A 26,601-nucleotide genomic window follows, 5' to 3' on the forward strand; every position below is an offset into this window, starting at 1 on the left:
AACCTGCTATTTTGCTGAGCTATGAGGGTTTCTCCAGGCCTGCCAGTGACTGAGGAGAGAAGCTGAGGCCATTCTGGACTCCTCCAAAGCAGAAGTGAGGGGAGAAAATGCCATGCTGAGATTAGCTGGAAACTCCACTGACAGCTACATAGATAGCAACAATCACTCTTTGGAGAATAAACTTACCACTCTTTTCTCACAGAAAAAGTTTCAACTTCCAAGAAAAAAAAAAAAAAAACCAAGAAAGAAAGAAACAGCTATGTGCAGGTAGCAAATATACACAAAATAGTTTGCAAAGTTATCTGGACGTTCCTGAAAAAAAACCCAAACTTGTTTGGGATGGTTTTTATTTTCGTGTCTTGTCTTTCAATTCCTGTAACTATTAATAATTGTGATTTCAGCCTAGAAGTGAAGATAAAGCTAAAGATGATTCAGAAGGGATGATGATGAATTCTCCTCCTTTTCCTCACTGGGCAGTATTTCCCAGGAAACCACAACTGAGTATCAATGCTACTTTTGAGTCAGTGGTGGATTTCTGTCTAGGACACAGAAATACCCCTTCTTAACAGTATCTATTATTTACTTTTCAGTAGAATTATTGCAAAGTTTGTTTCATTTCATGGAGCCCTGCTGCAGAGCAGAAGGATTGTGGACTCAAACCCTCCACATCCTGCATTTGTAATATTTTTCATCACGGATGCACAGGCTCTGGATCCCTGTCACTTGTGAGATGCTGTCCTTTTCTGGATGGGTTTTCCTGGCAAGTTGTGTAGGCTGACAAGTCTGAGCATGAAGACAAAGACTAGAAACCAGCAAAGAGTTTCCTGCTAGAAGCTGCTTTTGAAAAACCTACACATTCTGTGTGGCTGCTCTAGAAGAAACGTTCTCAAATTTGCAGTTTAGGACAAGGTTTATTTTGGACAGTATTTTGCTTATGACTATGCATATTTTAACTATATAAAGAAAATTTAAGGAGAAGAAAAACCCAGAAAAAATGTATATTTGATTGAAAAAAGAAAATCAACATACAAATGGTCAGCCTACAGAAAGGTGGTGATTTTCCATTATTTCACAATGAACAAACCTCACATTTTATCAGGTCTTTTTAGAGGTTTAAAAGAGCTGTTCAAACCTCAAGTGAAAGGTCACATCACATAAATGCCACTAATCACCACCACTGGCAGCTATATTTTATCTAAATGATATCTTGAAGAGAGATAAAATGAAAACATTTAAGGCAACACTATTTTAAAGGTAAAGAACTTAGCACTCCTACACAATTATGTTGCACACAGAACTAAGAACTCAAAGCAAATGAATAAAAGAAGAAATGTCTTTGCTGTGTAAAATTTTAGAAGTCTGAAATTGCAATTTAGCAGTACATTATGTCTAGCATATCACTGTATGACATCCTATACTCCAACAATATTCTCATGTCTCTAAAGCAATATTTTATCTAAACTTACTAATATGCAAGTCCGTGATGAACTTTGTAAACTCACAATTTCTGAGCCTGCAGACAAAAAATTCTAAGAAAACCTAATTTCATTGCTCTAAAAGCAAACTTAAATCTTTACAAAAAGATACCTCTCACGAAGCCTCTGATATTCCTCAATTTAAATGTCACATATTTGTGAATAAGCATCTTGATGACTGTACTGCAAGATTCCTATATATTGCAATATTCCTATCTATTCCTTGTATTTCCTAATTACAAACAGCATTCATTTAGCATCAGGTATGGCTTAATTTCTGAGCACTGGAATAAGAGGTTTCAATGTGAGTTCAGCATAAAAAAAAAATCCATTTAAAATTTTGTTTTCCCGTTAATAACTGAACTTCCTTTTGCCCCAACAACTCACAAATGTCAAATAACTAAATAACACAGCCACAATAATAGCCCCAAACCCAATAAAGAATAAAGTAGCCTTTCTTGCCTGTCAGAGGACCCCATTTTCTATTCTGAGCAGGCAAGCTGAAAGCACTGCTCTTCTGTCATTCCCTGACAGTTATAGACTAGCTCTGCACCTTATTAAAGATTAAGGTTTGCCCAGGCATTCTCTTTTGGCCATCTCCTGTCTGCAGCCCAGCATTTATTGCAGGGGAGCTGGAGATTAGCACCACACATTCTGCCTGGAGAGAACACCCTGCCTGAGATGAGGCTGCATAACCAAATGTCACCAAGCCATTCAAAAAACACTCCATGGAAAAACACAATATTTCACTTGGTTTAGTTTTTTCTAGATAACCAAGTCCTCTGGCTTACATATGCAAGTGATTCCTCTCATTTAGGTTTTTGGTTTTTTTTTCATATTCTAAAAAATCAACTCAAACTACTAACAGGTTGCCTTTTTGTGATGAAAAGGAGATTTTTTTTTTTTTTTTTTTTTTTTTCCTTTGTTAAAAAAATGATGAACACAATTATGCAAGAGTTATGTAAGGCTCCATTGCGTGCAAACATTTGCTACCTGATTCTGGTCTGATGCAAACATGTTACAGTGGAAATTCAGCAGGCTGAGCTACTGCACAAAACATCATCCTTCAGGGGATTTCCATCCAGCACCATGTCCCAGGCTATTTAGCAAAGCCCATTATGAACCACCAACATTTCTTAGGGGCCATCACAAACTATCAGCACACAATTTCTACCCAAAAAGCTTAAGTGATTCCATGGAACTTTTAACTCTGCTGCCAGGATCCCAGTTTGAAACATCTGTTTTTCAAGATCAGTATTTTATAAGCACTTGTACTTATTTCTCAGCTGATATCCAAAATTATTCATTAAATATCATCATACATTTCCAATCTACCACTTTACTTTCATTTTGCTTCCTCTAACTTTTGAGGACATGCTGAAAAGCAATTGTAAATGGTCAACTAGCACAAATTGTTAATAAATAAAAATATATTCTATCACAAAAAATTGAAAAGAGAAAAAATAAATATTTTTAACTGGTTATGGTGGTTTCATGTAAAGAAAACTTTGTTTGAGGACAGATAGAAAATGTAATTTCCCTGCAGTTCAAATGGGAATTACTAAGTAGTAGAATATTGCATTGCATATCTTTCAGTAAAGTTTTACATAAACAAATAAAATCTTACAAAGGATATTGGAAAGGTTTAGGCTATCTTCACTGGATGCTACATCAGTAAATGCAGGACAATCAGAAACTTATTAAAACACTGAAAATGGAGGCAGAGATTTCTGTTTGCTTAAGAGAGCATTTTCAATATTGGTAATTTATTGGAAAGTTTTATCTGTTCAGCCTTTTATAAGAAGGGCTCCATTCACTCATGATCTAAACCAGCAGAATTTCACTGGGCTAATGAGTCCATCAATAGCTTATAAAGAATTAGACCGATTAATGTCAATTTTAACAAAGGAAACTTATCAGTCAAGTGCCAAACCCTGAGGGGCTGGAAGGAGCCTCCTTGTGCACAGGTACAGGCATTTATTGACTGTTCCAGGTGGACAGCCTGAGGTGGACGTGGTGCCACTGCACCAGGCAGCTTTCCTGGGGGAACATCCATCAGGGGACCCTGATTTTTAACCAGCTCCAGGGCTCAGGAGCAGCAGCCCCTCCAGCTGCACCCACTGCAGGCACTGCTCTGAGTGCCACACCATGATTTTTGGGGTGCAAAGGACTCAGGTATGGGTTGTGGAAATCCTTAAAATTAGAGGGTTCTGAGACAGCTGCAAGAAGCAGAACTGCATTTAGAGCTAAGCGGTAGCCAAAAGATTTGTCAGCAGAAAAGTTCTATGAGATGTAGAAAGCAGGGACAAATAGAATAGTCTGTGTATTAACACTTGGCTGGAATAACTCTCTAAGCTGCAGAAAAGTATATCTAGCAAGATATTAAGAGGTTCAAAAGTTAATAATGGAGCTCTGGGCGTTGTATTTTAAGGCTTACAAGAAGGTATTGTGCTTGAAATAAGCAGGCATTGTTTTAACCAAAGGTACATGTACTTAGAGTGGTTGGGTAAAACTACTGTCAATATGCTTTTGCTTTTTGTGATTGGTCAAAAAACTTTCAAAGTTCGTTGTAACATCACATTCTGCAGCTGCTGGCATCCTCCTATTGTCCCAACCCTGTAATGAGACTGATGCTGGACAATAAACAGCTCGGGACACATTCCTGTCCCACTCCTGACTCTGTGCATAAACCTGTGGCCAGCATTGATGGGTCACCCCCACAGCACCATCAGCATGGTCTGTTTGCTGTTTGGGTAGAGATTAAAGCACTGATTGAACTACCTGCTGAGCCATCCCTACTCAGTCCTGACAAACTGAAATGGTGCTCCTGTCCTTTGAGCACAGGCAGTTCACTTTCTCTTGGGCTCTGTACTCCCACAGGGATTCAAGAGACTTCCTCCACAATATCTGCATGATTCTCATCAGGACATCACTGCATTACACCTTCCCTGGAAGCAGGAAATCCATGGGATTTTTCCACCTTTCCCAGCTGGCAGGGTGCTGTGGCTGTGCTTCCTGTAAAGCAGCTCCCAGCACAGCACCCAAGCCACTCTGCAGAAATAACCAGTGGTGGGATGGAACAAAGTTAAACACAGGAAGAAAAGCAAAGGAAAGAAGAATATGCCATAGTTCTAAAACAACTATTTGCTATCGATGCAGAAATATCATTATTCTCAGTATGAGTCAAAATACATTAGCATTCCATCTGCCAATGCTGCAGCAACCATTTTTATCCATTTCTGTTTGACCTCAAGCCTTTTATGCATAAATGTCAGGGCTCTTTACAATTAATCATGTCTACCACAGACTAATTGTGGACAACAGTAGTGCAATTAACACAAATTTGCTTCAAATATTCATGAACATTCAAAAAGCCTTCATTGACACAAGTGTTAGCTACCTAACCACAAAAGCTGACAATTCTTTTCACTTTTCAAGCAGCCTCTGCACTAGGAAGCTGAGCACATCACCAAGAGTGAGAAAAAGATTGGAAAGTGTTCCACCAATTCTTAAAATACAATTGCTTCAGTGTGGCTTTCTATAAACATGTACTGGGAGAAAACAAGCAAAATAAATACAAAAACTGTTCCTCTTTTAATCTTAGGAGTAGGTTAATCCAGCAAATATAAAGACACTAAAATATATTTTGTCTATAAAAAAAAAATAAAAAATTTAAAGCTCATTTAAAGAAATAAAAATCCTTACAAATAAACAATTAGACCTGAATTGTTTGTCTTGATTAATTTTTAGGACTATGCCTGGTATTGTGTTAGTATCTCACCAAGGAACTAATGGCTGAACTCTCTTTAAGCATAGAAAGCTATTTGTAGAGCCTGACCTAAACACAAAAGATGTAGATGACATTTTTCTCTTTTATTTTTATTTTTTAATACATGCTTTACATTAAAGAATTTCTTGGACAGTTGTGCTATTTCTAATCAGGCCCCATGGCAAATATTCACCAACCCTCACAGGAATAAACTATTCTCACTTCAAACAATTGTTACAGTTTGAATCCAATTGACTCTAGACAAAAGTACTGAGATAATCAGCATATTAAAGCCAACACTATAACCATATGTTAATTATGTAAATGATTCATTTTAATCAGCTAGAACCATGTAAAGAGTTACAAGGAATGCAAATGTAGGGAGTTATTAAAAATCTCATTATTATTCATCTTGGTTCCATGCGTGAATGTATCCATCCAAACAGATGAATTAATAGTTAGATGAAAGATGAAAGAGCTAGAGGGGAAGTCTGTGGGAAACCATCTGTCTTGCTTTGTATCCCTCCCAGGCTTCAACCAGCCTGCAAGAGCTACAAGGAGAACAACCCCAGAGCACAGACAGGGTCTGTCTACACAGCACCTCAACCAGGAGGCAATGCTGCCACAAAAATATAATATTAAAAAAAAAAAACAAAAACAAACAAACAAAAAAAAAACCCACACAAAAACAAAACAAAAAAAAAAAAAAAAAAACCCACACACACACACACACACACAAAAAAAAAAAAAACTAGAAAAAAAAGAAGGAAGAAAAAAAAAAAAAAAGAAAACACAACTCTCCTCACCCCTTCCCAAACTGGGAAACCAGAATAAGTTCAGATGAATTGTTGCAGGAATGGAGTTCAGTGCTGACCAAAAATATATGGCAAGTGTTGATTTATACAAAAGTTGTGCAGCATTTTGAAGACTTATCTAAAGAAGGCCTCTTGCTCTTGTCAATTAGATGGTGACTGTGACCTGAATTAGTAACTGAACTTCAGCAGAAACCTGTTTGTGGGAAACACAGACTGTGGGAGTCTATACTTTGTCTAGTTCTTCCAGGGAACGTGGGGGAATTGCAATGAATTTAGTCTTATTCCTGCAAGGGCTATTTTTCATTTATCCATTCTCTGACTTCCCTGAGCAAAGAAAATGAATTCTACACAAAAGTCATTTGTAAGAGGAAAAGCAAGGGCCAAAAGCCTGGTCATTCCTGACTTTGCCACCATTTTTCAGCCCTCTCAAGACAGTGCAACACCACCTCCACAGCAGAAGAAAATAAGGATTAGATGGAAAGGGGGTGTTTAAAGTCGCAGAAGCAATAAAATGATAGATTCACCCTGAATTTTTACACCTTCCACAGCATATTATTTAAAGTTAAAAACACAGCATTCTTTTAAAATCCTTGGTTAAATCCAGCTATGACAACTCTGCAGGTGAAACCCAAACTCTGTAAAGAAAACTGATGCAGAACACAATTACAACACTGAAAATATGTCCCTGCCCAAGGAATAATTTTCCTTCTAATATAAAGAGTTAACTGAAGTAATTTTAAAAATATGTTTGCCAGTTTTCAGAAGCTTTATCAAGCTTTGTTCTTCATACTCTAATTCTTTCATGTTTTCCTGCCTGATGTCTCCTAATGCAGTTTCACTGGAATCATTCTATTTTTGATCTTTAATCCTTTTATATGTTTTTTCTTTGCTTACTCTTGCATGCCTTTGTAGTTTATGTAATTGGGTCTTTGCACCATTTTAGCAGGGTTTAGCACTGCACAGCTTGTCAAATTTAAGTAGAAGTGAGAATAATCTATCACTGCTATAATAAATAAGCGAGTAAATTCACATATCGCCGACCCAAAGTGAATGTTTGCCACAAAAAATTGTAAACTGCAATTCCCCTCATTCTGCCAAGGCTGGCAAGGCTTTCATACATTCTGTAATCCAGAAACAAATGCAACTGCACAGAAAGTACTTCAAATCCCAAAAAAGTTTATTAAAAATGGCTACACATGTGCAGTGAAACAAGACTTCATTAATTTCTTCTTGAGGTGCCTGTGTAAATTCAACTTAGGGAAAACTGTTTGACAGCTTTGTAACTATTGACTGACATTATTCAGCCAAGCTTCAATGAGTACAGAATGTGATTTAAGCACATCCCAGTAATGAGAAACATGGCAAATAAAAAAAGAGCATTCCTACATCACCTGAAATAAAGAACATTTTGGTAATTTTTAAGCACCTACCAGATCTTTGCTAGTTTTAAAATAATTGTAAATTCTACCTTACTGAAATATTTTACTATAATCTTCATTCATCAAATATTCTATTCTCTGTACAAGTAGATTTTGTATTTTACAAAATAGTTTATAATCTAGATAGAAACTTTGAAAAGAACACTCCTGCTTTCCCACTATCCACAGAATTTAAAACTGCACGCCAGTCCTTATCACAAGTCCCCAACAAAACATCACTATAACATTTTAATTTTATACAATATGCAAACAGCTCAAAATCTGTCCCTGAAAGGATGAAATCAGCTGTGATAACTTTCATGAAATGAAAATACATGATCCACATTAGGCTCCAAGAGAAACAGGACTCTACTCATATGCTCCAGACAGAAATTTTCTCATGTAATTAAATACACAGGCATCCTTCCATACATGCATGAGGCAAAATATAAATACATTCAGCAAACTGAAAGGAGCTTCCAGCCTTCCACTCATGATTTTGTCCACATTACAAGGATCACATCCTATTTATGCAGGCATTGGTGCATAAAGCACAGCACAGGGGAGGATGGTAAAGCACAGGGAGGAAAAGAAACTGCAGAAAGATTATACAGATAGAATCCCAGACTAATGTAACCTACCCTTTTCAGTTTAAGGCCATTAATATGATAATACAATAGTTTTAATTTGCTAAAATCTTGTTTATCATTGTGAACCCAAAGCAGAAGAAAACATTGTCTTACTGTTATAGTCCCCTCTGTTCTTTCATTATATAAATGGAGAATTATAAAGTAACTTTAAATTTTTATTTAAAATATGCTCCTGTATCTGTATTTTGTATCTGAGAGGGAGTCAAAAGCTGCTCTCATCTCTATACATTTCTCACCACACTGGACCCTTTCCAAGCTCTCCCCAGTGATGGAGAAGAGGGAAGGCAGCTCTCATCCTTCTCTGAAATTATTCAGGGAATTCCACAAGCCCAAGACTTGGCAATGGTCCCCTGGGGGCCCCCAAGAAGGGCTGTGAGGTTCCACCTTTCCATCACTCCCTAACCCTGACTTGCTCACAGGGTTGTTTCTGCTGCACACACCTCAACACATTAACACTCCTGTGAATAAATAAGGAAAAAAAGCAAGGCTCTTTTTCAGGGCAAGAAGGTTTCTCAAGGCAGAAAAGGGGGTTTTTGAGTCACTTTACACAAAGCAATATAAATCAAAATTGGCAAATAAATCCCACTTTTCTAAGGCTCATTTATTTCACTTTACCTTGTGTTTCTTCATCTCTCTTTTCCATGACCTCTTATCTGCCTTTTCCTGATCACAGACTATTTTTGATTCATGCTTCAGCATTTCAGATCCTATCATCAATATTAACACTAGGGGAAAACTTGAGAAAATGTGATTGTATCTACTGAGTGATTGGATCTTAATTCAGTAAAACACTTCAGCATGTGCTTCACTGTAATTTCAGTGCCTCCTTGAACAGGAATATTGCTAAACACATGTCAAAATGCTTCTTTACTGGAGGCTGTCAAATGAAATATCGATTAATTACAATTTGTAGCATGAAACTTTACAGCACTGTGGCTTTAAAAGAACTGAAGAATTGGTGTGTTCATAATTCATGTTTTTTCACCTGGGTTCACATTAAAAAATTAAAAATAAAATGAAAAAAGGAGAGATTGTATATTTAAGACAATAATTCTGTAAGTACAGTGATGATTATCAAGGGAAAATTAAGGTGAGGCAACACAAGGGTCGCCCATGTGCTTTTGTTTGCATGTTTTGTTTGTCAGCAAACAAAACATGATGATATCAACAAAATAATGATGATAAAACAAAATGATGATATTAACCTTTAATATCATCAGTTGTCCCTACCAATAAAACACCATGGGCATTCCCCACAGTGCTGAGGTTAGAGAGGAGACCGTGTTTGTCTGCTGTTCCAATCTGTGCCTTCTGCTGTGATTTCAGCACCAGGGTCCCCTCAGACAGTGGGTGTGACTGAACATCCCAATTGTGACCTCAGGGATTGAACCCTGCCCTACATCACTGCAGAGGCCATGCAGCAGAATGAGATTTACTCTTGCATTTCTGCACTTGTGGGCACTGTGAGCCTGATGGAGACCAACCCAGAGGGAAGCAGGGGATGCTGCTGTTGTTGGGACATCCAGAGCACAGGAGGCTTTGCCAAAGCCATGCACACACACACACACTGTCACACATCCAGCACCACCTCTAAATTAAGCCTCAGCTGAGCTGCTGAAGAAGGGATATGCAAAAATCACTAAAGAGCTAGCCTGTGCTTTAAGCGTTTTTCCTCCTACTTCACAAAATTTGACAGCCAAAAACGGCAGACAAGGCTTCAGAGTGCTGATTATTTAAATAGATTACTTTACAAATGTCACTCTTTGCAAACACATAGGCAACATGATTGCTGTTTCTTTCAGCACTGTATTAGAAACAGACTCAATAAATGGGATGCTTAAAAAAAAATCCAAACATTTACGAATCGTTTGAACCCACTGTACTGTGTCTTGTTTACTGCTGCTCTAGGAAGCTTTTCTTAAAATAACGTGTTAAGTCTCAGAGGGATTATCCTGAAATGAAATTTTTAATAACAGCAAAATAAACTCATCCTTCACAGTGCTCTGTGTCTCATGACTTGCTGTTAACTCTCACCTCTCCTCCCATCATACATCTGTATCTACTAGAAAAAAATTATTGCCTCCTACTCCAATTTCAGGTTGCTCAAGTGGAGTTATGCTTCATACGTGTTCTTGAGGAAAGAAATTAGATACCTAAATAATTCTGCAAATCTAAAAGTCTTACCCATAATGGCTCACAACTGTGGGAGGCCAAGACAAACTCCAGAAGGGAAGACTGAAGGAATGAGGATTGCACTACTCCAAGGAGAGAAGGCTGAGGTTGGCATCCCTATCTCTAGGTAGATAATGGCCCAGGGGCAAAGGGTGGAAATAATGCATTTTGTATGCCCACTCTCCATAAAACAGCTGGAGGTTAAACTACACAAGAAAAGATTTTTAACTGGGGCACTGGGGAAAAGAAACCCCCCCAGTGCAAGTGTGAAATGCCTGCTCTGTTAGAGAGTCCCTGTGCTCCAGAACGGGCTCAGCAAATGTCTCAGGAATGAAGCAGCCAAAGCTGATCTTGCTTTCAGGCAGAAAAGCAGATTATGTGATCCCACAAGGTTTCTTCCTCCCCTGTTTCCTCCATGTCTTTGATAAATATCTCTTCTAGGAGGTAGCACACTTCGAGAGCCTCCTCATCTGTTTGAGAACGTTTGGCGTTTTTAATCTCGCAGGCAGAAAACACAGCAGGAAACAGTGACCAGGAGCAAAATTAAAGAGAACTAAAGCCCTGTAATGTCCAAACTGCAAGGGTAATTAAACATGCAAACAGTTCAGTAGGGCAGCAGTGAAATTGAGGGAAGCAAAATTACTTGGATGTTTAAAACAAGATTAAATTTCTTCCAAAAAATCTGCTTTGACCCAGCCTGCAAGTTCTGCAGCCTGTACATTCAAGAAGACAGGCTGAATTACCATAATGATCCTGCCTGGCTTGAACATCTTTGAATCCATGAACTGGAAATCCCTCTTCACAGCAAGAAAATTTTCCTGTATAAATGTGTACATTCACTTTCTAATTCTGAAAGTGAAATAATAATGATAATAATAATAATAATAATAATAACAACCCCTCAGGTTTTGTTACATTACAGAAAGAGCTTTCACCAGAGTGTGGAATCAATTTTTTAACAAAGTGTCCTGCCCTGAGACAGAGAGAAAAAGAATCATATCACATTCAATTTGATTTTTCTATTTCTGCAGTGGGTAATATATAATCAAAGTCTCCTGTCCTGCTAGAACACAAAACCTAACTATTAAACAAAGTCACAAAGTATGTACACAGGTTTTTCCCAAAAGTGTGTGAAGGTAATTAACATTAACCACTTTATCATACACTTAAATCACAACTGTTATTTAGCAAATAAAAACAAACAGAAAAAAAAAATCTTAATTTAAAACTTGTATCCTCCCCTCCAAAGAAAAGTGGTGCTGAAGCAGAATTCTGTAAGCACGCAGAACAAAGAGGTAACCCTAACAGATATTGACAATGCAAGAGTATCAGTATATTCACAGCCAAATTAATTATTTGGCTTCAATCATTAGGTCAGGGTAAAACAGACACCACTTAGGCAGCACCTTTGAGACCCACCTCAGCAGCTAACAGTCATCACTCTCAAGAAATAATTCCAGAAAGACTTGAAATGCTTGCTAGCACACAGTGCTCCTTAAAAATACATTTGGGATCTGTTTCTGAAGGTGTCTGATTTCCAACTCACCATCTATTTTTGTGATGAGGATGCCAGATCACATTTATTTGCAACAAAATGGAAGAATGGCGACCAGAAGATAATTTTAATTAATAAATTAGAAAAGGTTACGGCATTTAGTAATAGAGAAGTGTTTTAAATGACATTAAAAATTTCTAAAAGACGTGTGAGAAATAGTAGAGGTACATAGATAATACCAAAAGTGCTAAGCAGTGAGAAAATATACATTACAAAAGTCTTCAGAATGGCATGAAGAAAATGAAGCATTAGACAGATAATTTTGCTGTGTCAGAAAAGAAATGCTCAAAAAACAAACAAAGCTATGAAATATGAGTTTAAATAATTACGTGGTCTGGCTCTCAACCAGAAGTACTTTTAAGTATTTCAGGTATCTGATCTTGGCATGTAGAACTCAGGGGAGGAAAATCTCTCCAAAGCACTCAACTAACAAAGTGAAAATTAAACCAGAAATTCTCATCACTTCTATCCACAAGCGCAATGCTACACATTTATTAACATTTTGAAATAATCTCTCCCATGCTAAGTAAGACTTAAAGCATCACCTTTGCCCTCCTTGATCTCCCATTCCTTATTGGAACCCAGAGAATAAAAATACCTTGCTCAGCATTTTACTATTATTCTTCTAGACAAAGCACTTTACATTAAAAAAAGAAAAAAAAAATTAGCTTGGTTCTGCAAGAACTAACCAATAATAATGCAAATGACAAATTTGCAGCCAGACACCTTAAGCCAGGATTATGCCAACCTGAGGATGACCACAGAACAGTGCATAAAAAGTACATTTCACAGCCACTTAAACAAGACAATGCTGCTTGAGGACGAGCACCAGAGATAAACACATTGGCACCACAAGCTACCACGCACTGAATAATTTTTAGACACATATAAAGACCATATGTTGTGTCAAGCAAAGTTCCAGGCACTCCTCAGAACTCCATCAGTTCCACTGGACTAACAAGGAGGTATTAAAGAAATACTCTCCCACAGGAACAAATCATGTTTTCCAGAAATGAGTGGAGTCCCACTCTTTTGCCCTATGAAATGCACATAACTGTGTCTCATCACCTGCACATGAGACTTGGGACAAGTGTCACCCCACTGCTCCAGACTAAAAATGATGGGAGATATTAAACCCAACTTACATCCATCTAAAGAGGAAGTTAACAAAACCATTATATGGAGAACTAAGGCCAGAGGGACAGGGAAATACCCTTTGTAGAATTGTGTCTTATTACTGAAAAATAACAGTGGAATAACAAAGAGGTTTGATTTAGAATTCTCTTACATATTTCAGTGAAAAATCTTACTGACTGCCCAGAACTTAGAGATTCTGTTTACAGACCTGGCATTGAGCTTTTTATGTTATTAAAAGCCAGGCATTACAGAACACAAAAGCAATGTCTATCTTGCATTTTTGTGTCATCCCTCCCTACCCCATAAAAGCAAAAAAGAAAAAAAAAAGGAAAAAAAAAATAAGAGGAGACTGATATGAAACACCCACTGACATTTTTAGGTCAACACACGTTCACAATGTCTGTATAATATTCTGATACAACAAAAATAGTCAATCACTGCAATTTTCTGCCAGCAAAGCATGCTTTTCCAGAATGGCCAACTCTAATGGGTTCAATTACAATACAAATCACAAAATATAAGAGCATTTGGTTCTCAGTGTCTTTTTCAACAGTAGGTGCTATCACATCGCTGGAAATGATAAATTCCACTCTCTGCATAAACATTTCATACATGAGTTCAGAAGTCTGCAGTGCCTTCCTCCTTCCACTACCACCTCTGAAATCAAAAAGTAACTCATTTTTCAAACACAATATGCAAAAAAAATATATCCCTGAAGTCATCATGAAGATTTGCCATCATAAAGCTGATTACAGTGACAATTATACCGAGTGAGGAACATTACAAGGAGTAATATCACAAGCTTTTAAAGTCAGTTGGCAACATTACACCAAATGCCTCTCAAAAATCAGCTTTTGAGTGCTAGCATCCTTGAAATGCATAATAAATTTGCTCATGGATTGAAAGTGTCTCCTAAATCTATAGCAGTGCATAGTGCTGTATCTTAAGGACATGTGCAGTGCATGGGGCACAGACTGAGCTGTCAGCCAGGTCTCCTTTGTTTTTCACACAGTGACACTCAAAAACCTGCCACAGATCAAAGTTCAGATGAAGTTCTTCTTTCAAACCTGTGCTCTGCTGTTGGGAACATCTCAGCAGCCTTGGCTTACAGTACAGGATGTATATACTGGGCTTAATTGTGCCTAACAATTGTCTTGGCCAGTGGAAGGCATTTTCACATGGGAAATGTGCACAAACATCTGTTACATTTCCTTATGCCTGATTTTAACTGCTCCTTCTTGGGGGAAGGTGTAAAAATAAAAGCATTCCTCCCTGCAGTAGAAAGCCCAGTATTCACTCCAGTCAATCCAGTTATGTCAGTCAGAAATGGTGCTCAGAGATGGATTGCATTTCCTGCAACAGCAGGGTTCAGAAGGTTCAGGTGGTTTCAACAACTTCTCTCTACAAAATAAGGCAGCCCAGGATCTAGAGAGGACACTTTCCCAGACACACTCACCAGAGCTAGAATGAAACCCATCCATCTATTTCTATTCTTACAGAATGATCAGTTTTGAAAAATTTCATTGGATACCAACAATCTCAGGTAACCTTTAGAAGTATTCAGAAGACACACACTGCTTGCCTTCATTTTCTACTTAAGATTGTAAATGACTAAACAAACTTGGAACTACACTGAGTCATTTCTGCACTTTTTAAAAATGAATGGGAAATGCCACAACTGAGTTGACAGGGGAGCACTGAGGAGGAAGAACAATTTGCCAAAGACTGGCTGGTCTTTTAAAAACTGGGCCTAACCCCAGCTGCTGTGTTTCAGCTGGCCTCAAATCCTCTTGTATTTGGGCAGCAAAGGTGAGACAGATATTTAAATTTTAAATGAAAAGAGATGAAAAAGAAAACATGGAAGACAGATTTTATTTTTTTTTTAAGAGTTGCTCACAGATAGTTTAAGGCAGTTTCAGGATTTCAAGTTTGCTTTTTTTTTCTGGTTTTAAACATAAGACAAAAGAAAAAAAAAAATAAAAGAAAAAATAAACACCTCCCTCCTCCTTATCAGCTCAGTGTCTAGATATAAGAGTTTGTTAAAAGGCAATAATCTAAAGTGCAATTTATCCCTGTGCTCCAGAAGGAGGGGTTGCTCCCATTACATTTCATTTCCCTCAGTGGGAGGAAAGCTGGTGCTGTGCTCACCTCAGAGCAGACTCTTGCGTGACCTGTCACAGCTGAACACGTCACATTGCTCATTCCCCTGGCTCTGGCACAGGACAAGGCACAGGAGATGGCTGCACTTCTGAAGGGAACCTTCCTGGGAGAGAAGGGAGCCCACACTCTATAGCAGGGACCTGGACACGCATTTTCCAGCTGCCACAAACTTTAAAACCACTCTGTAGTAAGTTGCTACAAATGCATAACAAAACAGAAATTATTCAAGCTACTGAGGGAGTCAGAATTTTTCAAGTATGGCCCAGCCTCTGTAGCATCAAATTTTGTTGAGATTCTGTCAACAATCCTCATGGCTTCTTTAAGAATTTGCCTTTTCTGGTTTTTCTATATAAACAGTCAGAATTCTCTTCCATCCTGGCTCTAAAGAGTTTTCAATTTTTAAGGTTTTTTTTGTTTTGCTTTTTTAGTAACTGAAAATATTTTCATTCTGAGCACTGAAATACAGTTGTAGAAATTTACTTTCTGTACCCTCAACTGTTAGAAAGATGTAAATTAATTTAAAAATTTTATTCATATACCATTTTCCAGTACAATTCCAAGCCAAAGAGAAAGAAAATCTAGCCAAAGTGAGTTTATTTCATTTAAAAAAAGCTGTTCTGTATTTCTCAAAATAATAAAATTATATCTGAAATCTTTTTGCATAAGCAAGATCTAATATATCAGAAAAACAAACAAAAATGAAAAAGGTGGCCAAGCACTAAACCAAATCTCCCAACAATAACATCAGCACAAATCCTGTACACATGAAATACATATGCAACGCTTAGAGAATAAGGAAGCATTCTGACAGAGGGTAAATGTTGGGGAAGATGAAACAAGAAAACCTTACAAATATGAATGCTCAGATTCTGGGAATATGGAAACCATGAACGAGATTGCAATGAAAGCCACGTTTGAGATACCAAACTTTAGTTATTGAATTGCCATGAAACAATGGGATAGCCAGCTAGGGGTAATCCCCTCTTGATAGAACAATGCCTTCTGCTAGAGAGCAAGTCCAAAAGTCAGAGAGAATCCCTGCTAGGATCCAAAGAGTAGTTTTTAAAGTGTAACACACTCTGGTAATGTAAGGATTCCTATAGGCTGTATGCAAATGCTACAGAATTTGTATCTTGTATTACATTGGTTAGTGGAAATTAGAATATTCATCATGGAAGAAGATTTATTGTATTGTAAACGGGAAATCACTCTTGCTTTTACTTTCTTACCCCTCTTGCTCTCTCTCCCTTCTTCTCTTACCCAATTGCTCTTTCTCTAACCCCCTCTCACTCCTTGTCCTGCTGCAGCCAGCAACACTCAGCAGGACTCTCTGTACTCTCACAATAAATGTGACTTTTAGCTTGTGAGTGAATGAGTTTTGTCCCTGGTGACCGTCTACCCTGACACACAGACTCCCACATGTAAACACCCTCAAACTTGCTCTCACATATGTGAAGCAGGTCCTGCTGTGCAGACTCTGCTCAGCATCCAGTGAGCTGAATCCCCTGGGCTGCCCTGACAGAGCAAAGTTATCTCCAGGGAGAAGCAAAGGACTTCTCAGGTTTGCTAATCCACTCCAGTCAGCACCACACAGAGGCAAGCAGGGAAAGAAAGAATGATTCATTCTGTATTATTATCTCCAGGATCATTCACAAATGCAGGAAGATGTGCTTTCCCTCACATTTAGTCACTTTTTATTTCTCAACTAAATGTCATCTTGCTTTTAACCACTACAGGGCTACAGCTTTTTAAAAGTCTGACTTTTTTTCTAAACCTTTTCTTATTATTCTCTTTGGAATACTCACCTATGTTTAGGTTCTGTTTTAACATAATTGTAAGGTTTTCTCCAAAATGGAAGTAAAATGTTTGGAAATTCCTTTTCTTCTCTTTCTTGGTTTCAAGTGTCAATATGATTTGTTCTCAAAGTGTTTGAAACATCCTCACATTCAGCACCACTGTCAGAGAAAATAAAGACAGCTGATGTGTACCTGCACAGCTGCTGGTAATTTACAGAGAAACCCTTGGATCTGCATTTTGGCAGCACTCTCTTGCCTGGGTTGGATGTTTTGAAGCTTACATGTCTAAAGATATGTGGAGATGCATTTTACTGCATCTGCTATACATTAAAATGCTACAGAGAAAGCTAAGTGTCACAGACATTTATCATAATAAACCTATATATGAACAACCTGCCATTTGCTCCTCTATGATTTTTAGATGCTGCTAATTAAGAAACAGGAGGGCACTACATGCTTTGCAATAATATGGCAAAGTGGGGACAGAGACATAACAAAAGTGTACTTCCAGCTCTGTAAGATGAAAAGCCTTGAGATAATAAGCACTAAATAATAATTTTACTCCCTCAGACTTAAAAACAAAACAAAAACAATAAAAAAGCAGCATAGTTCAGATCAGTTCACTTCTTTGAGTACTTTTAGCCTTATCTTAAGAAGTTGCTTTCACAGAAGGATACTTATCAAAGTCTGAATAGCTTTTCCTTGATGACTAACATTCCTTGAGATGCACCATGTTTTATTTAGTTAAAGGCCTCAAATAAAATGAGAACATGAACCCTTCTGACTCCTGAATATACAGGCAAGAGACTTATTTTTTCTCAGCTCAGCAACAAAACAATATGTAGATTTAAAAAAGAAATTACATTCTTTACTAATTTATGAAACCCATCAGAACTGGAAGATTAAGTCATTCTCCAAGCTCTCTCGCTCATGCAGCTGTCCCCTAGAGAAAGAAAAGGAACCAGGATATCAGAATTTACCCTAATCCACAATAACCTGAGTCTTGTGAAACACAGGGAGAAAGTCTGACATAAAATTTATCTGGATCAGTTTCCAATCATACATTTACAGTGTTCATAGCCTGTCACTACACTAACCCCCCCCCCAAAAAAAAAAAAAAAAAAAAATTCCAAATTATCTGTAATATCAGTCAGATATTTGCTAGGTGTGGTTCCACCACTCTTAGATAGTAACAGAGCAGTTAAATGCAATTTCTAATTGGTTCAGGTGCAAGTACTTGTACTTGAAATAACTACATCCTTACCACATTTTTGCACAACCTGATCTACTGAAATAGACATCTCATATGTTTTTACAACACCCTCTTTGAAACCAGGTCTGAGCAAACAGTTACCTGCACACCTCAGTTAAAAAAAGCAAGCAAGCAGACAGGCCAAAAGATGTATTTGAGATGGGTTTCTAACATTAGCTCATGGAACACAAGATAACTTATCAGAGGGTAAATAGGTGAAATATTCAAGCAAACTCCATTAAAATGATTGTTCTATATTTAGATGTACAAGCATATTTTTATATCACTTGTGAATCATTCTACTGAAAGCAAAGGAACTTCAAAGTTCTATCTCCTGTCATAATCTGGCCATCAGAAGTTTTATTACAGATGATTATGCATAAGTCAGAAAAAAGAAAAAAAAAACCAGCTGAAATTCCAGATCCTTGGAAACAGCAATATCAACTTGCTGCCTTCTAGCTGGGGAGCCAAGTTAAACAATCTGCTTCTACAGAGAATCCAAATCTTAAAAGCTTTGTCTTACTTTGGGGATGAAGAAATAAATAGAACTTACCCTAATGAAAGCTATTTCATGTCTAGAAATTATTTTTTCTTACCAACGCAAATATTCTTGTATTTATTCCCCTAAAAACCCCTGCAGTCAGAAATGCCCAGATTTACCCAATTTTTGCCATACTGAACACTCCATTGGAGTGTATCATCCAATACACAAGCTACTGACCATAATTATAGATCATCATGTCTAAAATTCACTAATACTCATATCACATGCAAAAGTAGAAAAGGAGAAACAAATCCTGTTGATTGTCAGATGAAATCTGGCAGATGAAAAAGCCCAGACTATAACACAGCATTGAGTGAGCTGACAGAATAAGAGGTGAAACAGGTAATGCAGCATTGCCTTAACTGGAATTGTCATCCATTGATTTCCAAAATACAGTGAGAAAAAATTTTGCAGGTGGCAGGGCAGAATAACCACCTGTTTCTTAGCTGAAGTAAAACTACTTAGATAAAATATTCTTCTTGTTACAATTGTCTTTTTGATCAATGGGAAAGACATTCCATGTCATCACCTTCCCTCTTGCCCCTGCAGGTTCACTCACCAGGTATTTGATATCTGCACTTATTAGTAAGAAATCAAGGCAAGTTAAAAGAACATAAACTCTTGGAATAGCAATAACCAAATACTTTCCAGCTGTCTGCAGCCTCTTGAGCAGCTGACAGGTTGTACCAACAATGCTTCTTGGCTAGACTGCTTGATCCACAAGGGATCCACAAAAGGGAAAACAATTTAACCCAAAGTTGTATGGAGATAGCTGGAGTGCCATCAAAAGGCACATACAGGACAAGGAAGTCACCAGGGGTTTGACAGGGCAGGTCCTGACATCCCTCAGGAAGGCTGGGGTGGCACTGAGGACCTGCTGGGGGGCAGCAAGGCTCTGCACAGGGCTTTGAGGAGTCCAAGCCCTCTTTGGCCACCAGAAGCACCTGCAGCAGGAAAGGCCCTGGGGGTGCCAAACAATCCAGCATGTGGCCATGACAGCTGGCTTGCATCAGCCACAGTGTGGCCAGCAGGACCAGGGCAGGGACTGACCCCTGTGCTGGGCACTGCTGAGGCCACACCTCAAATCCTGCGGCCACTTTTGGGCTCCTCATGCAAGAAGGACATTGAGGGGCTGGAGCGTGTCCAGGGCAGGGAACGGAGCTGGGGAAGGGGCTGGAGCAGCAGGGGCTCAGGAGAGAAGGAGAACCTTTCTCCTCAGGGGGAACCTTCTCCTTCTCTACAGCTTCTTGGCAAAAGGTTGGAGCCAGGTGGGGGTCGGGCTCTGCTCCCAAGCAACAGAACGAGAGGAAATGGCTTCAAGCTGCACCAGGGGAGATTTAAATTGGATGTTAGAAAGGGGTTGTCAAGCACTGGAACAGGCTGCCCGGTGAAATGGTTGAATCATCATCCCTGGAGGTATTTAAAAAGGGTAAATTAAAAATTAAGCGTAGATGCGGCAGTTAAGGACATGGATTAATGTTGAACTTGGCAGTGCCGGGTTAACAGTCAGACTTGCAAATCCTGAAGTTCTTTTCCAAGAAACAATCCTATGATTTCCAGACATTTAAACGTTGTTTGCAACAATTTTCAGCTATCAAAACAATACAGACTATATTCATCACTAACACCACCACTTCACAGGTGCTAAAAACACTTTTGATACAAAAGGGAGAAGAACTTTGCAACTCTCTGACTGAGAGAAGAAATGTCAGATATGGCCTCTCAAAACCAAGACAAGATGAAAAGTGATTGCAATAGTAAAATATATTCATCCTCCACTCACAAAGCACTGGGAGTGCAGCACTAGTAACAGGAGAACAGAACAACACAATCAAGCCAGAATAAATCTGCATTTAAGCTAAATCATCTACTTACTGCATTTCAAAGAGGCAATTCAGCCAATGTAAACAGAAATTATGCTCTGCTTTCCACTAGATCATAATCTAAAACCAACAGAAACAACCATGCACCACTGCAGGCAACACTGGAAGAACTCAAACTTCTCCTCATTGCTATTTCAAATGTATTATTCAAATAAAAGTACCAAATTACAAAAGCCTTTTTCATGTAAGGTGGCACAAGAAATTCATAGCATTCCCCAAGACTGGATTGCTGGAATGCAAGAGTGATTTTGCAGGTAGCCTAACACACTAACACCTCCAAGTGTGCAGAATGTACCCACTGCTCGCACTTCCAGCACGGCACTAAAACAGGGATTTTCCAGATGGGCAAAGTGATGGCACCCTGATGATGTCTGCACCACTACTTCTCACAGCATATTCCAGGCAATTCTCTCAGCCCTAAAATAAAATGGAACCGTCTCCAGATTACCACGTCTTCAGTTGTCAGTCAAACGCACTGCTTAACCAGTTATGGAAAATCAGATACACAGAAAGAAAAAAAAAAAAAGAAATCAAAGTATCTTCAGAAAAACCTAAGCTTAGGAATGATGTACTTAAAAGTACAGTAATTCCCAATATACTGAAATATATTTTCTAGTTTTCTTCTTTAACTCTCCCCTTTATCATACATAAACAAGTTAGCAAATAATGGTAGAAAAATAAGGTTTGAGCTTTGTTTTAACAATCAATTTTTTAACAATGAACACAAGCTTAAACCCTCAGAACTCCTACAACTTTTCAGGTTCTTTCAGGTTAAAAATAAAAGCATATTTTAAAAAATACTGACCATATTCATAAATAATCCAATCTTTATAATATTTTATATAAAAGTTCCACATTTTCTATTAAATAGGACTGTCTCTCTTTCCAAAGCTTTGCAGTTTACTGAAAAGTCTAAACAATTTCAACTTTAATAACTTTTATAATAAAGCCTATGAACTCCTCTTTGTCTGCAAAATGGAAATGGAGCTACCTAACCCAGCCATGTAATAAATAATTTAGCATCCATTATTAAAACGTCATATATTGCATGTGTGCTTTCAAAATTTATCATAAATCTAGCATTGCAAGTAACCAGAGCAACTGCAAACATTTTATATACCTGAAACATCCAGAGCCATGAAAGATGGAGCTGGTACGAGCTCTCAGATATTATTTCACAAAACAATAGTATTTGAATTGTGCAGCCTGAAAACAAACTCTGCAGTTTAGTGCTAACTGGAGCTGGGTTTCAGGTTTATTCCAGGAGCACATGGGCAGGGTGCAGCCCTTGCCAAGGCAGATCTCCCCATCCACAGGAAGGCATAAAACTATTTATGCATTATTTGCACTTTCATCTGGTTTTTGTTTTTCACCTCAAATAGTTTTACCCAGGAAAAAGAAGGAAGAGGCAAATATAATTTTCAATTTAAAAATGCATTATTAAGTCATAGGCCGTAATTCTAATAAGTTTACAGTATATTTATTGACTGGAAAATAAGTTTGCATGTATATTTAATGTAATTTGAGACACATCAACATCTCTGTAACCCTGGACCTTGTGTCTCTCCAAGCAAAAAGTGTTTCACTTTCCATCATCTCACTCAAACACATCATCTCAGTAAAAGGAATACAAATCTCCTTAACAGAATACATGCAATTAGGAAAATGCATATGGCTATCTGAGGCATGTCCACCCCTTTTTTGTTCTTCACACATTCCACTGTGACAGAAGCCAGCAGAGGATGCAGGGCAGGGTTTACTGATGAATTTTGGAGAGGCTGGAGCAGCTGCTCATCCACAGCATTAGGTAAATAATAAACAACACTTGAAGGTGCAGGACCTCTGAAGAGAAACCTTGCCCCACAGAATTATCTCTTGTTAAACTATGCAACAGAGAACACAAAAAATCCCTCCCAAAACAGTCCCCAGATCCCTATGCAATTCTCTACTGCTTCCATACACAACCTTGGAATAAAGCCAGTTGGAAATCATGGGGAATCCCTGATCAGAAGTACACCTACTTTCTATAGAAATCCATGCAAATAAATAAACTGGCAACTTATAAGCCTATAAAAATGTTAAAACTGTCTCATATTAAAAAGCAGTTCAGGGTTGTGATTCTCAACTTGCAACCCAGAAATAAACATTTACATAATCAGTTTATCAAGGCATATTTTCAAGAAAATTTCCATTAAAGTTCAAAATGTTACGTAATTACTGCTTAGAAGAGGATAATATAAATATTCCTATCAAATGTCCTGTGCATTTATTTTAGATACTTAGATTTACTTTAAGATAAAAACAATAAGCATTCTGGTGTCATAAGCTGACCAGAGACACTCCAAGTTCAGAAAAAATCTTAGGGGACAAATTGCTCAAACCATTTAATGCTGTAATTCACTCATTAGGATGATAACTCAAATGGGTGCTTGGTTTCCAAAATGCCATTTTCAGGTTTGACATCAGGGAGAGAAGACAAGAGACTAGAGAAGCATTCATACAAAGAACACTTTTCAGCTGCCTCTCTAATATCTATTTTGTATTTCAACAGTTCTTATTGCCTGACTATTTTAGATCTATGCTAAAGGAGTAATATAGGCTTGGATATATCTTTCTAAGGAAAGAATGAAGAGAAAAAAAATTGAAATAAGGCATCCCAAATTTTCAAAGGGCCCTTTCTTCTAATCTATCTGCTTGGATAATGCATCCAGAGTGGCATTTTGTAATGACAGCAACTTTCCAACAAATCAATAGTTATTTAATTCCCAACAAGCTCTCGAGTCCATTAAACCTGATTACATTCACCCATTTCAGTTGGGTGCAGTTATTTTTCCTACACCGGCACTTAATCTATAACAGGAACTTATGAGAACTTTCAAAAGCAATTTCAACATCAATCAGCATAGAGTGAAAGGCACGATTTGCTTGTAATTATTTATTGGACAGGACGGCAGAGGGTCTGACTGAGCTCCAACACCCGACCTTCACCCCAAATTCTAATGGATCTGGAGGCCTGCTGGATGTGTCTCACTGCATAAAAAGCAGCCACAGCTTGCATGTCCCACAAGACACACATTCCCAATACCTGATCACGGCCACTGAGCAATGCTATATTTCTATTTTAGACATATGTGTCTGATATTAAGCCTGAAGTGAAGAACACAACCCACAGTCTTCTGTTACTGAAGGGACCTACATGGAAAACCACCTGTTTGATGCTGTGATTGCCCCTCTGTGCCAGCAGAGTGTTGGAGTAAAGGAGCACAATGAAAATTTCCCTCTCTCAGATAATCTGACTCATCCCAGCACAGCACAGAAATGCCCTAACACATCTGTGTCTTGACCCTGTCAATGCACAATATCTAACAACTGCCATTTAGATGGTACAACTCTATCAGAGTTTAGAAATGTTGACTTTTCCTAATATCTTCTAATACTGTAAACAACAGGACACTTATTGCTTAATTAGCATCTACACAATCTTTTCAGAATCCCAAGTCTAACAGAAGAAACTTCAGTAGCACTACTTTTTGATTAAAAGAAAAAAAAAAATAGCAAAAGCAAACAACAAAAACAATCTGGTAGCTGCCAGCTGACTCCTAAATATACAGAACTCTTGCCCTGCAGCAAGATCTCACACTTTGAGGGCTCAAAGGAATTACTGGGATGTGTATAAGTATTCTTTGCAGGTGATATATTTCTATACACACAAAACCACCACCCCTTTTTCATTCCGTGTGACGCGTAACATATGAATTAATGCATATTTAACACCATTCCTATTCGCTGTGCTAAAACACTTAACCTAAACACATCATGGTAAGTTACTTTGTCTTCTGACCTGCCGTGGGAATGCTGACTCTCTCAGAAACCTAGAATGGATAGCAAATCCTCTGCCCTGTGGTCAACCTCGTGAGGCAAAGGCATGAATGTTAAACAGCAGACAAATCAATACAAGCAAATATAGCTCAACTACACCATTTATTCAGCCATGAGAGATGTCAATACACAGATTAGGGTGATCCATCTTTTTGATTTCCTACTGTCTTCTCACTGACTACACGAGAGCTTTTGCCTGTATTAAAAGTGTTTGCTTTCTCAACCATAAAAATTCCAATTATTGCTCTAAGTGCACTAGAGTTAAGTTGCTTGTTGGAAGCGGCCTTGCATTACCTGAACAAGTCCAGCGAAGTATGGTGCTGCCGGCAGAATCATTGGCACTCCATAGGGATGTAGCAAAACTCCTTGAGACGACAACATGGTTTAAGTGATAGTATTACTCCCACTAAAGCTAAACACATCAATTGAAAGTTAGGGGAAAATCTATATACCAACTTCTTCCAAACTCAGAGCTAGAACCAAATAACTTCTGTCAGGGGCAAAGCCCACATCAGCTGTAAAAAAAAGAAAAAAATTGACGTCAGCAACACTTAATGTTAAAATTTTCTTCAGAGACAACAGATAGAGACAACAGCTGCAAACCTAACTCTACCCAAAAAGGAAGGTGCTATTTTGGGAGCAGCTTAAGTAACATGACTAGCCAACTACTCTTAATCAGTTCAGATTTTTAAGTACTAAACACATAGAGATCAAATTCTGTACAGATCTACTGATTAGAAATAATCTTCTGATCAATTCTGGCACATACATGACAACAGTTACTATCAGAAGCCATTTTCAAAATAATCAGGTTTATCATGATTGCATAATTAGACATTTCCCTGTATTTATAAGCTGTTAAACAATGTTCATGTGAGCATTCACACTTCAGTCTGTAATACCGGGTACATTCCGTTTCGACTCATTATATTTTTGTTTGTTTTGAATATGTGAGCTAACTAACGCAAGCTAACGACTTCTATTAGTGTAAATTATGTTTTAATGGCTCTTCTAACCTTTCACAACATGTATGTTATTAAATTGATCATAACTATTTTAAAAGAACACATCTTCCCACTAGATTATTTCAACTCTGTTCTCCAAATCAACTCACACTACTGGTGCAAGAGGCAAAGGACTGAAATTTAGGCTGGTTTCCTCCCAAAATCAAAACAGATTTGACTTTAAATATACTACTTACAAGACATTCTCTTCCACAGCTCATTTTTACTTTAGACAAAACCAACTTAGTCATTAACACCTGTTTTATGTGCTATGTATCTTCTATTGCAGATGTAACTAATGACAAGAATTACAATCGAGCAAGACTTTTTTTTATTTCAATAAAGAATTAGTTAGGTACTTACAACTTCATGTTACAAGTGAAATAAAAAAAAAAAAAATCTCCTACAGCCTTGAAATAATCAGGGTGCTTCACACCACTAATTTCAGCTACTTGATTTTGTTGCATAATTACTTTTCCAGATAACTAATTGCAGACAAGATTTGATGTGATACTTAATTATTTAACGTCACATTTTGACCATCGTGGAAGGTTTTCAGTAATTGATTCTCGTGTATCACGGTGGCCGAGCTGCAGGATTTAGAAATGTCCCTGAGCAGCTGCCTGCTGTCCCTCCCCACTGCCAGCCTTACCCCACTGCTAACTTTAGATGTGGAATTGTGACCCTCAGTGATGCTCTCTGCACAAGCTGCCAGAAGCTGCAATTGGCACATGATGAAATGATGTTTACCCCACTCCAGCTCCTGTTTCTGTTGGGGATGATGTTGTTCTCACTGGTTATCTGACCATGCTTAGCTATAAATCCTTTTTCTTGCTCTTTTCTTACCAAGGAAGAGAAGCTCTGCAGTTTAATTATTAAGCAGGCTGACACATGATGGATTTTTTCAAAAGATTGTCATTAATTCCAATACAAAATCAGTCACTAACTTTCACAGAGAAATATGTAAATAAAAGGTATATATGAGAAAGCAAGTTGCAGTCACAACTTACTTAAAAATACTTAATTTCTAAAAAAAAGTTCACTTTAACTACTGCTTATTTGTTTCATCCAGCAGATTGAACTGCATTTGAA

General features: G+C 37.9%; 1 protein-coding gene across 28 annotated transcripts in view; it reads right to left on the reverse strand.

The window, feature by feature from the left end:
- RBFOX1 (RNA binding fox-1 homolog 1) overlaps nucleotides 1-26,601 on the reverse strand; it is a 1,071,989-nt gene that overhangs the window by 203,771 nt on the left and 841,617 nt on the right. For 3 of the 28 annotated variants that reach the window (XM_056503476.1, XM_056503478.1, XM_056503484.1), the window contains exon 1: nucleotides 24,800-24,987. The exons of 23 other annotated variants lie outside the window; for them this stretch is intronic. In XM_056503476.1, the coding sequence (XP_056359451.1) occupies nucleotides 24,800-24,886 (87 nt within the window). In that variant the 5' untranslated portion in view covers nucleotides 24,887-24,987. Of the gene's footprint in view, nucleotides 1-24,799; nucleotides 25,021-26,601 lie in introns of those variants that run through there. 2 more of the 28 variants (XM_056503463.1, XM_056503469.1) reach the window with 1 other exon arrangement.

The sequence above is a fragment of the Oenanthe melanoleuca genome, chromosome 14, assembly GCF_029582105.1.
Source record: "Oenanthe melanoleuca isolate GR-GAL-2019-014 chromosome 14, OMel1.0, whole genome shotgun sequence".
Lineage (NCBI taxonomy): Eukaryota > Metazoa > Chordata > Aves > Passeriformes > Muscicapidae > Oenanthe > Oenanthe melanoleuca.